General features: G+C 39.1%; 2 protein-coding genes across 2 annotated transcripts; one reads left to right on the top strand and one right to left on the bottom strand.

Annotated features, from left to right (window-relative positions):
* Positions 1-3,185: 3,185 nt before the first annotated feature.
* Positions 3,186-5,277, bottom strand: LOC134749396 (lipase 3-like). The gene has a single exon (XM_063684316.1). It carries the CDS (start codon positions 5,239-5,241, stop codon positions 3,283-3,285), a length of 1,959 nt encoding a protein of 652 aa, XP_063540386.1. The 5' UTR covers positions 5,242-5,277; the 3' UTR covers positions 3,186-3,282.
* A 9,486-nt stretch (positions 5,278-14,763) lies between these two features.
* Positions 14,764-16,461, top strand: LOC134749307 (lipase 3-like). The gene has a single exon (XM_063684205.1). The coding sequence runs from the start codon at positions 15,046-15,048 to the stop codon at positions 16,459-16,461; it is 1,416 nt and encodes a 471-aa protein (XP_063540275.1). The 5' UTR covers positions 14,764-15,045.
* Positions 16,462-17,793: the final 1,332 nt, after the last annotated feature.

The raw sequence follows: 17,793 nt of genomic DNA, 5'->3' as shown, positions 1-17,793 counted from the left end.
TCAAAATCGCTGCCAACTTAGCTTGGTCTAACTCTCTTCTTCTTTTCATCCCTTCCCCACCCCAGCCCTACATCCACAGAACGGTGCCAAGTAAATCTAAAGTGGTCTAACTCTAGCGACGTTAAATCCAAGTCCCATGAATTTTGTTATGTATTTAAATGGGTACTTGCAGGATGGGGATTGCAGGGAAGGCGCGGTTGAGACTATAGAGGGACCCAGTACTTATGTGGTAAGAACGGAAGATGGTGAGCTGCATCGTCGCCATGCTGATTAAATTATAGCTCGAGCACTGAGACAGCCGATGGAAGCTCCTACTTGTGATCAACAACCGCTTGAATTTGGGTTTCAGTCTTCAACTGAAGAAGATCCTCCTATTGAAATACCACCGCCAGAGTTATGGCCCGACATCATAGGAATTCCTAATGACTATTAATTGTGTAACGATTTTATAATGAACAATATGTTGATTTCGACTTGTTGTATGGTGGAAAGGTATGTTATGTATTTAGATGGGTACTTGCAGGATTGAAATGTAATGACAGCTGAAGGTAGTTTGGAAATAAATGAGGTTTGCTACTGACCTCAATGGCGTTGTATCTTTTAAATTTAAAGCATAGTTTGGATTCATGTGGATAAAGTGACTTCGGGTGTAACGCCAAATTCGGGTATTGGATTTTTAATGAACCATTTGTAATAAATTCTTAGAAATAGCTACTGTAGTCGGTCGTCAAAGGACATGGAGCTTTATTATACCTTCTTATCTTTTATTTACATCCTCAGATGTTTAGCAACAGTGACCTTTTGTTTATAGGTAGATATTAGCTAAGTAGTTAGGGGTTAGCCTCCCTCCCTCCCTATGTCCCTGATGAGGGATAACAGGATACCATCAGGTGTTAGCGTGAAAGGAGGATGAGGAGTTCCATACAAGCTATGTTTTGGAGTTAAATTTATACATAAGTGTCTTTATCGCTTTGCCTATAATAATAACATAATAATCCTTTAGTGTGCTTAAGAAATTAAGTTAAATCTAACAGTGTAATAAATGCCAAATGCCATGACTTCTGTCTGTATAGACCAAGGTCTGAAATAAATGTTTTTTTTTTTAATAATGACTTCTAGATAATCCGGATATACATATTAAACAACAAAATTACAGTGGTCTCTTCATCGTCGTTATATCCGAAATCCACTGTATTTACATTTACTAACAATAAATTTAGTGAAATGTATAAACTTACCATCACGGCAGGTCCTTGCCAACCTGCAGCAAAAGATGCTGCAGTTACTCCTGCAGATTTGAATCCCAAAAATGGCAACACACCAGCTGCTATCGTCCCACAAGCAACAGTCGCGGTAACACCTACCACTCCCCATTTAATCCAGTTATAGCGAAGTATTTTGAGATTTTCTTCGTTTATTAAAGGTTTTTTACAAGAACGGCACAATTCATACGACGATTGATTACTGGAATCTGTATGCGCTTGCGCAAACATGTTTGCAACGGAGTTCTAAAATTGGATCAACTTACGCAACTTTTGTTTTTAGTTCCGTGGAGTTCTGAAAAGTTGAAATTGAAAACTGTCGGAATTTGACGTTTCAGGGATAGTAAACATTTTTTTTACGGTACATAGGATTGTCCATTATTTTTATATGAAGTTAATATTTCTTGCATGAACCCTAATTTAACTAAGAAATGTCAAAGTGGGCAATTCCCATGAACGAAATTTCAAAGTAAATTAATTACGACTAGAAATAAATGGGACATAGTAAAGGTAACGAAAATCCTTTATTAATTATTCAGCACCATCAGAACTACCAATATTGCTCGAACTGTCACTATCTCCGCTTTTCCAGACCTTTATTATAAATGCATCACACATACTATCAATTAAGTGGTCAAGATAGTACAAAGTATAAAAAATAAAATTTTTGTCCAAAGGTTTATGATATATGAAAGTCATTAGAATGATACCAGTAACATTATTGTTTTACCCCCGGAAAATACCTGATATATTTTCATGTCCAAATAGTGCACCTTAAAATTAAACTATCTTTATGCTCACAAATAAAATGTTATAAAATAAATAAAAATAGTTATGTCAAAATGTAATTACAATATTTAATTTTGGCTTTTAATCTCACCACAAATTAAGGAGTATTTTTTTGTCTGGCAGCACCAAGATCCGTCAGAATTCCATGGAACTATACTTACCCTCAGAATAATAACTAAAGCATAGAAGCCGGGCAAAACTAAGAGCTTCGTAAAAGGTATCGTATTCACAACACGCTATTACTTTTTGTCTACGAGTGAGTGAGACAACAATCCGCAAGTACTTTCGTTTTTTCCAGGCTTGTCACTAAATGAACTGAGGAAAATGTCAAATGGTAGGGAATATTACGCTACGCTATGCTTTAGTTATATATTATTCTGAGTACTGACCTATAAATTATAAAAAAACCCGGTCAGTGCGGGTTCGGTTATCTCGCGCACCGAGGGTTCCGTACAAAGTTTCAATTATCTCATGAAACTATAAGCACGAAAGACTTTTGACCAGCACGTATATAATATGATGGTCGTTCTTGTCTACGTGACAGCGTGATAAAATGGCGTCCGTCACTTTCAATCGCCCGGTGTTAATAAGTGACTGTTATTTGGGGCATTTTCTATGAAAAGGGACCTTATTGTCGATGGCGCTTACGCCGCACAGCGTCACGCGGGATTGTATTTATATCGGAGCATCGTTTATAATGGCGTAAGCGCCATCGACAATAAGGTCCCTTTTTATAGAAAATACCACATTTTATCACGTGGATTAATCCATCCATAATACGCCTGCAGTACCCATACCATGAGTCACTGACAGTGTCAAGTTTGGCACTGACATAATATATACGATAACGTCTAAACGTAATTTACTTCCTATACATATCGCTCGCACTATTAAGCGAGTACGAGCGAGATGCATAGAAAGTAAGTTACGTTCTCGATAGCGTTTATGTCAGTGCAAAACTGGTGGTAGCCACACGCCACACAGATGTCGTATTCGTATACTATACTAAGCATAATTGTGTACAGCGTCATCTATCGGCAAGTTTGCTAACTATAATTGGCGTGACCTGTATGTTAAAAATTAAGTTTAGTAAAGCAAAGGTCAAGATAAAGGGCTTCTAGTAATAAGATAAAGTAAGATGGACGGATTTATTTATTCATGAAAATACAAATCTCGCAATGATAAATTAATGAACGATAAATTATATTAAGTAACTAAAATTAACCTAAACTTATAGCTGGTACTGCTTCTGTTCTTGGTTCTTCTCGATGGAGGCGATCAGTCTTTGGTACACGGCTTCAGGGGCGTTCTTAGAGAACTGGAAGTCCAGGTGGCTGAACTGGGGGACCTGGTACGCGTCAACGTTCGGGAGCTCGGAGCGAAGCTGCTCGACGTCAGCGGGCTGAGCCAGCCAGTCCTCAGTGCTGAAGTACAGCATCACAGGCACGCGGACTGCAGACATCTGGTATTTCGGAGGCTGCTCGCTTCCGTACACCTTCATGTTGATGGCGGGCCCGTAGTCGTAACGTCTGAAAGTAGTAGCCACGGCCTGGCCGTACTGTTTGATCTGTCTGGTCGAAGCTCCAGCAGGCAAGTGGCTCGCAATCATCGGCATGATCTTCGGGTCGTAGTTGTCCACCATACCGGACATAACCATGTTCACGTTGGACGCGACGTGCTTGCAGCCGAATTTCTTGGTCAGCATATCGCCGCCGACGGTCTGGATCACTTCCTGGGTTGGCTTGAATTCAGAGTGTCCGAGGATCTGATGCAGGCGCTCGTAGAATGGGCTGTTGGGCGCAATCATCTTCAGGAGCGGGCTGCGGGTGTGGCTCATGTACACCATCGGGGAGAGAGCGTACATCATGATGATTTTGTCGTTGTATACCGGGCGGGAGGAAGCCAGGGCGAAGAAGGTGGTGGTGCCCTCAGAGAAGCCGATGTAGTACATCTTTTCCTGGTGGGTGGTGTTCAAGGCGTAGTCGATCATGGCCGGGAGGTCGTGGAGCGCGATCTCGTCGTTGCTGAACTGCCAGAAGTCGGGCTGAGCGGGGTGCTTGCTGACGTGGCGGCGGGAGTACTTGTTGCCGCGGGCGTTGCCCATCCAGACGTCGTAGTTGGCATCGGCCAAGAGGTAAGCCAGGCCAACACCGGGGCCGGAGAGAACCCAGTCGTCAGCGCTTCCGAGGAGACCGTGCATCAAGAACACGACGGGGCGCTTCTGGACATCACGAGTCTTCTGCTTGGGCGGGATACGGAACAGAGTAAGGATGTAGCCATCGTCGGTCTTGATGGTGTGCTCTTCAACGACGTACTGGTTCTTTTGGAGAAGCTGGGTGACGTTCAAGTGGGTGTCCTCGTTCTCGGCGGCGGTCATGTACATCTGGTGGAAGGTCTTCTTTTCCTCCTCAGTGAAGTCTTTGACGGTGTTGTAGGCATCAGCGAAGATTCGCTCGATGTCCTTCTGTTCGGTGATGGGGGAGTGCGGGCCGACGGCCATGCGGATGCCGCTCCATTCTACGTTGTCGCCGTAAACGGCCGGGTAGTACTTCTGGTCGTCGCTGCGTTTCTTCTGGTATGGCTTCACCTGGTCCTTGCTCCTAAGCTGGGTTTGGAATAGGTTCATCTGCTCTTCGCTACTCCTCTGGGACTGGTATTTCTTCATCTGTTCCTCGCTGCTTCGCTGCTGGAGCTGGAAGTGCTTCATTTGTTCCTCGCTGCTCCTCAGAGGCTGATGTTTCATCTGTTCCTCGCTGCTTATCTGGTATAGTTGCGGCTCCTGGATGAGGTAGCTGGAGATGGGCAGGGCGGAGTGTTGGTTCCAGATTTGAGATTCCAACGGTCTCTGGTACTCGACGATGTTGACGCGGATCTGCTCATCAGCCTCATGCGAGCTGATCTCGGCGGTCTCAGGGTTGAGGTACTCATTGTACCGGCTCTCTTTGACTTCTTGGGAGTTTCTGTCCAGGTACTTGCGCTCCTGGGACTTGTCCTCGAACTGGGTCTTCTGGCGCTGGTACTGCAGCTGCTGTTGCTGCTGGTCGAGCAGTTGGCCGTACTTGTAGCTGGTGGGGTCGATGTACGTGAGGGGCAGGTTGAGCGCCTGCATGGGGCGCTCGTGGTGCCTCTTGAAGATGCTGGCGGAGGCCAGGTGCGCCAGACCAAGGCACACTACAAGACAGACCTTCATGTTGCAAGTTTTTGTCGAATATGATTTCGGTTGGACAATCCGGCCGTTTTATACTGTTTAAATGTTAAGTCAGCGAGTCGTCGCGAGCGGATCGCGTGGTTGCAAATGCTGCGTCGTCGATTTTGTTTCGATTAGGTATTATTTGCTTGTTATGCAGCGATTGTAATAAAGTTTAGTCTTATTTGACCGACTGACGAAAAAGGGAGGTAATGTTGTTTCAGCTTATTAAGATAAAAATTATTTGTTTTTTAGGGTTCCGTGTTCCGTACCCAAAGGGTAAAAACGGGACCCTATTACTTAGACTCCGCTGTCCGTCTGTCCGTCCGTCTGTCCGTCTGTCTGTCACCAGGCTGTATCTCATGAACCGTGATAACTAGACAGTTGAAATTTTCACAGATGATGTATTTCTGTTGCCGCTATAACAACAAATACTAAAAACAGAATAAAATAAATATTTAAAGTCCCATACAACAAACGTGATTTTTTTGCAGTTTTTTTGCGCAATGGTACGGAACCCTTCGTGCGCGAGCCCGACTCGCACTTGGCCGGTTTTTATTCTATGCATTCACGCATGTATAGGGTATATATATATCTGTATTTAAAATAAATTATTTTACACCATGCATGAAATAAAGCACCAGCAGTTTAATAGAGAAACTTAGATAGCAGTTATTTTTAGACACAATTTCTATTTTAAAACGCGTATAAAACTTAAAAGAGTAGGTAATCTGATTGTGACGTCACATACTAGGGTTTCATATAAATTCCATAGTAGCAAAATCGTTTTGACAGTTCGAAAAAAGAAACTAATTTTATAGTAATCAAATACCCTATTAAATTAAAGCTTAAAGTAGGATAGCGTTTGAGTTAATGGTGCCTTGAAAAGCTACAAGTTATACGTGAAATTTTAAACTAGATATTAATTTTCACACCAGCTAGTAAAGGCTCTCTTGATTGTTCAAAAACTAATAAGAAAGTTGCATTTTAATCACATGTGAGGCAAAGTAATCAAATGCAAATTTTGAGTTGTTTTCTTACCTATGTTAGCTGGCGTAGGGCGTAGTGAAAATGTTTGTGTTTCACTCGGTGGCAAAATTTGTTTTCACATCACCTATTCGAAAAAGGGCTTATTCTTCCCCGCTAGGAGGGATCAAAGTGGCACTTCTCTGTTCTAGGACACGATTTTTTTTCTTCTTTGCATACAATTTTTTTTAGGTAATTAATATTTTGGAACATAATAATTTCCTCATAGGTGATGTGAAAAACAGTACGTGTCACATGGTAGCAAATTTATTACCATCTTGGCCGTTATCACCTTGAATCCCTCACTACGCTCAAGATTCTATTTTAGAATCCCTCGCTACGCTCAGGATTATTTTATAGAATCCTTCGCTTCGTTCAGGATTCAATGTACGCCCCGCCCTCGCCGTAAATATGTCATTTTGCTCCCTTGTGACACAATCTACTATTAAATACTATCCTTCGTGCCTTAAAACCCTCGCAACGCTCAAAAATTCCATTTTTCGAACCACTCGCTACGCTCGTGGTTCAATTTCGGGATCTTTCGCTTGCTCGGATCGGATATCAATATTAGCGCAACAATTTTGCCCCCTTGTAAAACAAATAATTATTAAAGCATTTCATGTCGCATGCACCTGTTGATGATACGTGGGCAATGGGTAGTAAAAGTTCCTATAACGAGACACTATTTTTGCACCATTCCACTAACCCGGGGTTAAGCGATTAAACCGTTAACCCATTGTCTAATTGTACTGGTAACCATAGTAACTCCAGGTTTAACCGGTTAAACCCGGGTTAGTGAATGGTGCAAGTGCAAGTGGCGCTTTAGAGATGACGCAGTGAAAAAAAAACTATAAATTTTTAGGGTTCCGTACCCAAAGGGGAAAAACGGAACCCCTACTCCGCTGTATGTCTGCCTGTCCGTCTGTCTGTCTGTCTGTCTGTCTGTCCGTCTGTCCGTCTGTCCGTCTGTCTGTCTGTCACTAGGCTGTATCTCATGAACCGTGATAGCTAGACAGTTGAAATTTTCACAGATGATGTATCTCTGTTGCCGCTATAACAACAAATACTAAAAGCAGAATAAAAAATATTTAAGTGGGGCTCCCATATAACAAGCGTGTTTTGTTTTCCGTTTTATTCGTAACGGTACGGAACCCTTCGTGCGCGAGTCCGACTCGCACTTGGCCGGTTTATTTCTTTTGAGGTACCAAATCCTAAAAATACTGTTAAATTAATTCTCTATTCTTGTTTACCATTAAGTCACCAGCACGTGTCAATTCAACGATTCAATTTACACATGGTTTTAATTAGGTAAACACTTCTGCTGACATAGGCTACGCCACCATCTTACATACAATGAACTAGTTATTTTGTTACTACGTAATTTTAATTCAACTTATAGGAAAAACTGCATGAACTTCGAACAGATAAATATGTTTATCAAGCACATGTCCGCCATGTCCATGTTTAGTCCGCCTTTGTACATTGTATATATTTATGTTCTTTTATTGTGTTTGTAATCTGTCTTATGTACAATAAAGTGTTTACATACATACATACATACATGTGTGGTCTCAAATCACTGGACATTTTAAAACCGCATGACACATTTAGCAATACCGTAAAATGGTCCTGCTTTGCACCAATTTTTGCTCCATTTTAAGGAAATTTTGAATAACTTTTTAAACTGTTCATTATTAAATATTTAGACGAATTGAATAATAAGAAGAACATTTTATGTAACATTTTATCGGTAAATAAACTTTATGCAATGTTGTTTTATATAAAACGAAACTATGAATAACGAGCACAATATACCCATTGTTTGGGGTATTTTCGCTCCTACCAAACTTATCCTCGTAAGACCCACCATAGACAGGGGGGTTTCACTGCGCAGTTTAGGTATACTTGGCCGGCGCACCGCCCGGGCAGGTGTATGGCAGTGGGCTGCCGCTCGCGCAAATTTGAAAATACGCAATGGCTTCGAAACCTAAATCGCGATCTAATCTGTATAAAAGATAATGTTTTGTTTACGGATGTCTGAATAAACGGAAGAACAAGGAAGCTGAAAAAACATATTTTTTAAATTCCGGACTATACATATTGACCGACATATTTTCAAAGGAATAAGTACTTCTGTGGCATACCTACTTCCGTGAGAATCAGACATACTATCACCGGCAAAAAAATTTATGTTTACAGAATCAACGTTTGTAATTCCCACATATTTATCTTAAAAATAATAAATCAGTAGGTATAGGTAATACAAAAACTTGTCAAGTGACAACCCCGTGCCGAGTGTGCCGACACTCGCAGCTTGGTCATAAAACTGCGGCGCGCAAAGAAGATTCACGGTTCGTGCGCGGTTATAAGTTTCAATTTTGCTTGCAGGCGGCGAGTGTAGGTATAATTTTATACCTAAATCTGGCTTTTGTGAAGGAGTGAATTTTCTGTACGGTAGTACTATTAGTTATTCTGTGCCATAGAAAGTTTTTCAATTTTTAATTTGAACCTTGTTCTATAAGTAAATTCGAACAAATTTCGTTTGTTTTACAACGCAATGCTACTTTATTTGTTTCATGAAAGGTTCAAATTAGATTGCAATGAATATGTACATTTTAAGGGGCCCACTGACTATCAGTTCGCCGGACGATATCGGCCTGTCAGTTGTTTGGAACTGTCAAATTTTTGTTCTAACTGACAGGCCGATATCGTCCGGCGGACTGATAGTCAGTGGCCCCCTTTAATGTACATTTAGACTCACGAGGTTAGGGGTGCAAAGTTACAGTAGTAAGATTAATTTTATGACTAATGTAGCAATTGAAAATATAAATACAATTTAGTTTATCTGAGTACATAAATAATAACATGGAAATATTATGTTTGAAATTATTAGACGTTAAGTACTTTTTTTGAACTGGAGCATAGTTAAATTTAAAAGTGGAAAAATTACTGCCTTGGGTGAGACTTGAACTCACGGCCTCTTGAGGTCTTGGTGGCTCAGTTGGCAGAGCGCTGGAGTATCGATCCAGAGGCCGTGAGTTCAAGTCTCACCCAAGGCAGTAATTTTTCCACTTTTAAATTTATTCTAAGCTTAATAGCATCGATCGCAGACGTTTCTGCTTGTTAAAAATTAATTTGGAGCATAGTTACCCACCAGGGAGCAAAGTAGGACCATTTTAAGGTACGACGAATATTTTAGAACTGTGCCAGGAACTCTTTCATTAATTCAGGTCCTAAAATATCCTGAGACTATGGTTGACTGACTGAAAGTGTCAGGACTTCAAGAGGTAAATCCTACTAATATGATAACTTTTGTGACGACTGATTGAGTAAGCGGTGAACGAATAGTAAAAGATCGCTTTTCAACACAACTTGATTGTGGGTTTGTTAGAGTTGTCTCGATGAATATTAGTTGCCTGTTAAAAGGAACAGTGATAAAAGCTTGTATCAAAAATTAAATTTTGGCAAAACTTATTGTAATTACTAAACTGCTCGGAATGACGTCAAATAAAATGACTTAACATTAACAATATCAATTTATCGACCAAAATAATCATCTTTGATGTCATCATCATAACACTATTATAAGGTATGGGTTTTTACAAGCTTTTTATGGTTCCGTACCCAAAGGGTAAAAACGGGACCCTATTACTTGCTATTACCACAGATTATATAATAACTCCGCTGTCCGTCTGTCTGTCCGTCTGTTCGTCTGTCACCAGGCTGTATCTCGTGATCTGTGATAGCTAGACAGCTGAAATTTTCACAGATAATGTATTTCGGTTGCCGCTATAACAACAAATACTAAAAACAGAATAAAGTAGAGATTTTAGTGGGGCTCCCATACAACAAACGTGATTTTTGACCGAAGTTAAGCAACGTCGGGCGGGGTCAGTACTTGGATGGGTGACCGTTTTTATAGTTTATGGTACGGAAAACCCTTCGTGCGTGAGTCCGACTCGCACTTGGCCGGTTTTTTATTAACTTAATTCAATAAATCAATATAGGTATGTATTATACCTACAAAAAAATATAATTTTGTTTACTGGGTGTGTATAATGTATAAAACTGTAAACAAGTTTGCCTATAATAAAGGCCGTATAGATTGGGTTTGTGAATTAATTGGCGTATATGTATATTTAAATATTATTAAGCAATTTATATATATCCGGCATTGACCTTCCGCACTTAAACGAGTTATCTACACAATTTTATTGCCCACATCTAAACTGCTTTATAATTAAATTCCAATAATCTAACCTCACTTTTTCTCTTTTCCGTATGTTTTAAGAAACTTAACTAAGCTAAAAGGATATATCTATATTTATTTTAAATGCTAGAGTATGCAAAAGGGAAATTTGAGTTTACTTCTTTACATATTTTCCATTATTACGAATGAACCTCACTCAGATCCTTTATCTGAGTGAGGTTAGTTTTTTGGAATTTAATTACAAATCAGAGTATATTACGCAAGTACGCAGATGAAGTCAGGATCGTAGCAAGTGGAAATCCGTGGTCTGCCTACCCCTCCGGGAAATAGCCGTGATTATAATCTATGTTGTATGTTCAAATGTTATAATCTTTTAGCCCCCTAAGTGTTTTGGGTTTGGGACTATTAAGTACATAATAATATATTAGTTTTGTAACCGTACCAAAAAGGTACAAAAGGAACCCTTATGGTGCGACTCTGTCCGTCTGTCTGTCTGCCTGTCACATTGCTAAATATCTTGAGACCTACTGATGCTAACGATTTGAGATTTGGAATAGTTATGAACAACGCTAACCCAAACACATTGGAAGTGTATTTTTACTACTACTACTAACTATTTTGTGTATTTTTTTCAAAATTTCAGACCCAGTAGTTTCGGAGATAAAGGGTGGGGGGGGGGGGTGGTCATTTTTTAGCTATTTTCTTAAATAACTTCTAAACTATTTATTTTAAAATTACAAAAAAAATATATTTGAGATTCTCAAAATGAGCTCTTTTATTTGATATGTAACACGATATAGTTTGAAAAACTTTATTTTTTAATTTTCCTATTTACCCCCAAAACTGGCCCCCATGTTGAAAATTCATATGTTTACGTTACATGTCCGTCGTTGGGTTACAAACTTACATATGTGTACCAAATTTCAACTTAATTGGTCCAGTAGTTTTGGAGAAAATGGGCTGTGACAGACTGACAGACAGACAGACGCACGAGTGATCCTATAAGGGTTTCGTTTTTTCCTTTTGAGGTACGGAACCCTGAAAAATACCATTCCTCCCCCCTTATCTCCGAAGTTTATCAACGAAAAATTATATTTTTTTTACATAATAATAACATTATCATAAATATTACAGGAAAAAATAATCACACCTCTATCTTGAAAACTTTTATAAATTATATAACATAAAACATTTTCTAATTTGATTTGCAATTTAAGCCCATTTGCGTGTGTATGTTATACTTGAAATGTCTATGAGATTACACTAAAAACATCTTCTTTCAGGTTTGGGAACAAATCAAATTATTTTATTAAAAAAATTGATTTGTGTTTTTTTTAAGTAGTCACACTACTATATATAAATTAAAAACTGTAATAGATGTCGTATATGTCAAAGACGCCTAATGTTACTAAAATGGCATATAGTCGAGAAATTCGGACGGGCACCGCCGTGGCGGGGTGGCCTAGGGGTTCATGGCGTGAGCCGCGATAGCTAAAGACGCCGGTTCGAATCCGGCCTTTACCACTGGAAGGCTTCGTCACTTAGGTACTGGACAGAAGTAGTCATTGGTAGGTCTAAGTAGATATAGGTTACTAACATAGTATCATAGAGTAACTTATACTAGAGCGGTACTGTCATAGTAAATTTTGTAACCCCAGTAAATTCACTGCCATCTGTCGACACACTTTAAAACTAAAAATGAAGATTTATAAAAATACGATAGAATGTATTTAAATATAGATAAATGATTTTTTTTTATTTGCATTAATTATTTTTATGATTTTGACCCATGTTCTTTCACTGATATGGTGATATGCGTTAAAATTGTTAAATAACAAACGAAACCGTCAACGCCATCTATACGACTGTAGGCCAAAACTAGTAGCGCCTTCTGAACGAGAATCAAATTTTCTTGATTTTCGAGGCACGTTTTTTCCTTAGACTGTATCCATCTATTACGGAGTTATATCTATCTTTGATAGTATTAAGGCTAAAATGTTACTAACAAAATATGGATCGCTTTTGATCTGAAATAAATAATTTTTATTTTTATTTTATTTTTTATTTAATAGCTACCTAACTAATTTTGGAAAAATGTATCAAGTTTTTGTGTCAATGTGTGACAAGCATACATTGGGGTTTTCAGTGTGGGAATGTTTGACATTAGCCAAAGAGTATGTATTGACTAGTTAAATATTGTATCAAAAACTAAAATATTTTCAACGAAACGGAAATATTTAAAAACTAAAACTAAAAATATATAAAACTAATCTTAAAATAAATAACTAAAAACTATTCCTCTGCGGAATATTGACAGAATGTAATCTAGCAGGGTTCTACCTAATGAATAATTAATTAATCAAGATTAAATTAAAAATAATATATTTTTATATTTAAACAAACTTTGCTACCATGTGAAAGTTGTGAAACACGATTTTTTTTACCACAACAACGCTATAAAAATACTAACTATAACATTACAAATTAAATCCAAATGAACGTTTTTTAATTCTTATCATTAAAAATAATCATTTGAAACTCAATTCTACTCGACGACATCAAAAATCAACTCAAAGGCATCAAATGACTTTGCCACTCTTGTGGATAAAATGCAATTTTCTCTTCCGTTTTTGAAAGATAAAGAGGATCTTTCCAAACTTGTGTGGTGAATATAAAATTGTATCGTAGTGTGTATAAAATTCACAGAGAGGTCGTTATTCAAGGCATACTCTTACTTAAATCATTCCCGCGCCAAAAATCCCGAATGGACTGACAACTGACAAGACAAAGTCAGCCATTTTACAGAGTTCAAGGGCTTTGTATCTCATGCGTCACACTAAACTTGTTCTGTTGTCATAAACTCATAAATATGTATGTAATAAATTGGGTAAATAAACGGATATATATTGGTCTTCAATGGGCTGATTTATGTATTGTTGTCGAATTTTTTTTTTTTTTTAGATTTGGATAATATTTAGCATAATGAGCAGCTGTTGCTACCTACACATTGGGCGGAATAAATACGAAATTACAACTTGTCCCGAAAAATTACGCTTATAGGTATTGTACAAAATAGGGAATTCTATCTATCCACTTCGAAATCTAAAAAAAAATCGACGATATAAAATCGGTCCATTCGTCAAGACGTTACTTTTACTCTAAGAACAAATTGAATTATTTTCTATGATTTTATTTATTTATTTATTTCAGTTTACGTTACTTTTAAATAGGACGTTACCTACACTACACGTTATTATCTAACATATTTGTGATGTAATGTAGCGTTGGATGTTTCCCGACGTGGTATGAATGAATACTCCTCAGATGACGTCATGGTTACGAAGTTACTTTGTATTTGTGACAATGGTAAATGTTCCTTATTTGCACCTAGGGTCTACAATTAGCACGTAACCTAACCTAAAAGGTAAAGAAAAACTGCATTTTTACAAGCTTAAGTTTAATGCTTAAGTGGCTCCTGTGATGTTGCTTATGTCCATGGGCGACGATGACTGCTTCCCATCAGGCGGCTTGTCTGCTCTTTTGCTATCACATAAAAAAAAACTTTTTATTAACTTGCAATGTAGATGCATTGTACCTATGTATGTAACTATGTCTGTACGGGTCAAATCTTGACTTAAATTTGAGCCACTTTCACAGATGATGTATTTCGGTTGCCGCTATAACAACAAATACTAAAAAGTACGGAACCCTCGGTGTGCGAGTCCGACTCGCACTTGGCCGGTTTTTTATAATAAAAAAATATTTTATCTTACTATTACACACCTTTCATACCAACGGACATGAAATTGAAAATGGGACAATACATTTTTCGTGGACGAATACCATCCTGGAGATTACATTTTTAAACAAATCTTTGTTGCCTTTTCGGTCTTTGATCTATATCAAAGGACTCAAAAAAATTCGCAGAGACTTGTAACTACTATTCTGTGTAGGTTTTTGTTGTTGTTCTTATGTATGTTTTTACGCCAGATAAATATTTTTCTATTTTATTCTTATTCTATTCATTGAATGGTTCGGTAGGCAACAGAAACAATTCAGTCTTGGAATGTTGTAGTAGGTACCTATTGAACGTCAAATTCCAAATGATAGTTACCTATGTGACGGTACAAAATTTACCCATTGTATTGTCGTCTAGAACACGTATCCGGTATACAGTCGTATCAATGTAATCAAAAGGACATTTGAACCTATGTGTGATTGATATGTAAAATTTGTTTCCACTGGTCGTTTAATTAAAATACTACTATTAGTTACGGGTGAATCTAATAACGGCTTGTGAAAAACTGCCCCAATTCCCTAGTTCTTACAATTAACATGCGATTCACGCACAAGTGTAGAGCGCGTTGCATAAGTCATACTAGCAGCGTACGTATCGGCGGTGGCCGGCGCGGCCGCTGCCGGAAAAGTCACATTAACCCGTGGAAGCCGTAACGTGCGACAAAAAATGATCCGGCGTTTACAGAAAAGCAAGGTCACGGTTCATACATTTTATATATTACTGATTTGAGAGCGATCAGTTTATTATTGACCTCTGCGGGAGCGCGCGCGTTATGGACCAAAAAATAATTATTCTCGCATTTTTCGCTACCTGCCATGGGCAATTCGCGAACTTACTGTTCCCTCGTGTGGCCGACACCGTTAGGCAGACGGCGGAATCGTTAACAAATAACCCGGTGGCGAGCCAAGCGACCAACTTCGCCGGAGGCCTGCTGACGAACACCCTCAATCTCTTCACAAACGTACCCATCACTCTCGCGCGGTCTCTAACCGGTGGAGACGGTATCAACGGCGTCCCCGGGCCCATCAACGACCACAACTTGGTAGCCTTAAGCGATAATTTCCTCTCCGAGTTCAACTTCGGCCTAGGCAACGAGGACTGCAATCTTAACTGCGACCAGCTCATCACCAAATACGGACATTCAGTTGAGACGCACGATGTTCTCACCGAAGATGGATATATATTGAAGATGTTCAGGATACCCAGCGACGGACCAGTTGTGTATCTTCAACATGGGTTGTTAGGAAGTGCAGATGACTATATAGTGGCCGGTCCGGACAGTGGAATTGCTTATCTCCTTGCAAAAGAGGGGTACGACGTCTGGTTGGGAAACTCGCGCGGCTGCAAGCACTCGCGCCGTCATATCGAGATGAGCCCCTCCCAAGGCGCTTTCTGGGACTTCTCTTGGCACGAAGTTGGCTACTATGATCTACCCGCTATGATCAACTACGCTCTATATACAACAGGAAAGGAAAAGCTGAAATACATCGGCCATTCCCAGGGGACCACTGCATTCTGGGTGATGGGATCAGAACGCCCCGAATACATGGACAAGATTGCTGTAATGGTTGCGCTATCACCCGTCGCATTTATGTCCCACATGAAGAGTCCTATCATTAGATTTTTGGCTCCCACGGGAGGTATAATTCACGCAATTGCTAAGAGTATTGGGCTTTATGAATTAGCTCCGGATAATGCGTTGATGAGAGTATTTAGAAGAATAGCGTGCAGCCGAGGCCCCTTGGCAGAAATCATGTGCACTAATCTTTTGTTCTTAGTGGCTGGTTACAACGTGGAGCAGCTGAATGTGACGAATCTGCCTGTGATCTTGGGCCACGCGCCGTCAGGGGCGTCAACGAAGCAGTTCGCGCATTATGGGCAAGGGGTGATATCTGGGAGGTTTAGGAAGTTCGACTATGGTTCAGCAGAGAACCAAGTGCGCTACGGGTCAAGCGATCCGCCCGACTACGACTTGTCGCGAGTGACAGCTCCCGTGTCGCTAGTCTACAGCGACGCCGACTGGCTCAGCGACGCGCGCGACGTCGACACGTTGTACAACCTGTTGCCCAACGCCGTCGACATACACAAAGTACCGTCGAGAAACTTCAACCATGTGGACTTTGTGTTCGCGAAGGATGTAAAATATTTGGTTTTTGAGAGAGTCAGTCAACTATTAGCGCGTTTTTAATCGATAATGAAAGTGACTGCTAGAGTGAATTAATTTGTGTTTAGTGTGATCTTGACAGACTTGACCATGACTGAGGTCAGCTGCATACACTGTATAATATAGACACAGCCGTAATAGGTTGTGAGTTCGTCTCTCATGTGGTATATATAATCTAAAAATCCGTAATACCTTTGCGTTCTTGATGGATATCAAACTTAATTATACGGTTTGAAAGAGGTGATTTGCTTAGGTCAAGTCGAATGTTGTGATTTGTGAATAACTGGCCAGACAGCAGGTAAAAACCCGGAATGGATCATAATCAGAATGTTATTAATGATAATGATAATTATTTTAAATGAGTTATTACGCGACATTGTGGACAGGTACAGTCAGCTAAATATTTTACTAGACTTACAAATTGTAAAACTAAATGTGACGTTTTCAAGCAAAAGGAACCACATTGTCGCTTACAATGAGGACGAAATTTGCTTGCATCTTTATAAGAATAATATGTTAGAGCGTTCTTGTTAGCAAGCGTCAATGTGGTACCTTTTGCTTGAAAACGACACAAATAAATGATGGTATGGTACCTTATCTAATATACCAGTAATAAAATGGCAATAGTCTATTGTCAATTTGTTACTGTATCATTCTTGGACTTTTTTACCTGTGAAATATCCGCTTATCCGGCGACCGTACAGTAATAGATAATTTTAAGTCCCGAGGGAGAAATAGGTATCATTTTAAGGAGATTCACAGTATCAAAGAGGATATAATAGGATAGAGCGGTCCTTTCATAGTGAATTTTGTAGCCACAGTAAATTCACTGCCATATATCGACACACGATTAAAACTAAAAATATAAAAAAAAAAAACTTTCTCTGATATGCTTTAAAATTGTTAAATAACAAACGAAACCGTCAACGCCATCTATTCGAGAGTAGGCCAAAGGTAGTAGTGCCATCTGATCGAGAATCCAATTTTCTTGATTTTCGAGGCACGTTTTTTCCTCAGACTGTATCCATCTATTACGGAGTCATATCTATATCTTTGACAGTATGTACCTATAAGGGCTATAAGTCGTATTATTTTTTGTAAATTTGTTATAAATAAACCTGTCAGTATTGTAGAAATACTAATATAATTTCTTTAATATAGGATCTTTATTACTTAAAATTATTATATTATGAAAAAAAATCAAAATATTATTAAAATTATTATGTAATTTAGTATTATTTAATTTTAATTTCTTTAATGGCTACCTAAGTACCTATGTACCTTTTTTTTACTAGCCTAATTTAGTGTCCCACTGCTGGGCAAAGGCCTCCCCTCGTTTCCTCCACTCGACCCTGT

Source organism: Cydia strobilella, chromosome 18, assembly GCF_947568885.1.
Source record: "Cydia strobilella chromosome 18, ilCydStro3.1, whole genome shotgun sequence".
Classification (NCBI taxonomy): domain Eukaryota; kingdom Metazoa; phylum Arthropoda; class Insecta; order Lepidoptera; family Tortricidae; genus Cydia; species Cydia strobilella.
Note: the sequence above shows the minus strand (reverse complement) of the source record. Positions and strands in the feature narration are given on the sequence as shown.

Excerpts from the sequence above, each read along its gene's own strand:
- LOC134749396 (XM_063684316.1), bottom strand. The coding sequence starts at position 5,241 with ATGAAGGTCTGTCTTGTAGTGTGCCTTGGTCTGGCGCACCTGGCCTCC.
- LOC134749307 (XM_063684205.1), top strand. The coding sequence starts at position 15,046 with ATGGACCAAAAAATAATTATTCTCGCATTTTTCGCTACCTGCCATGGG.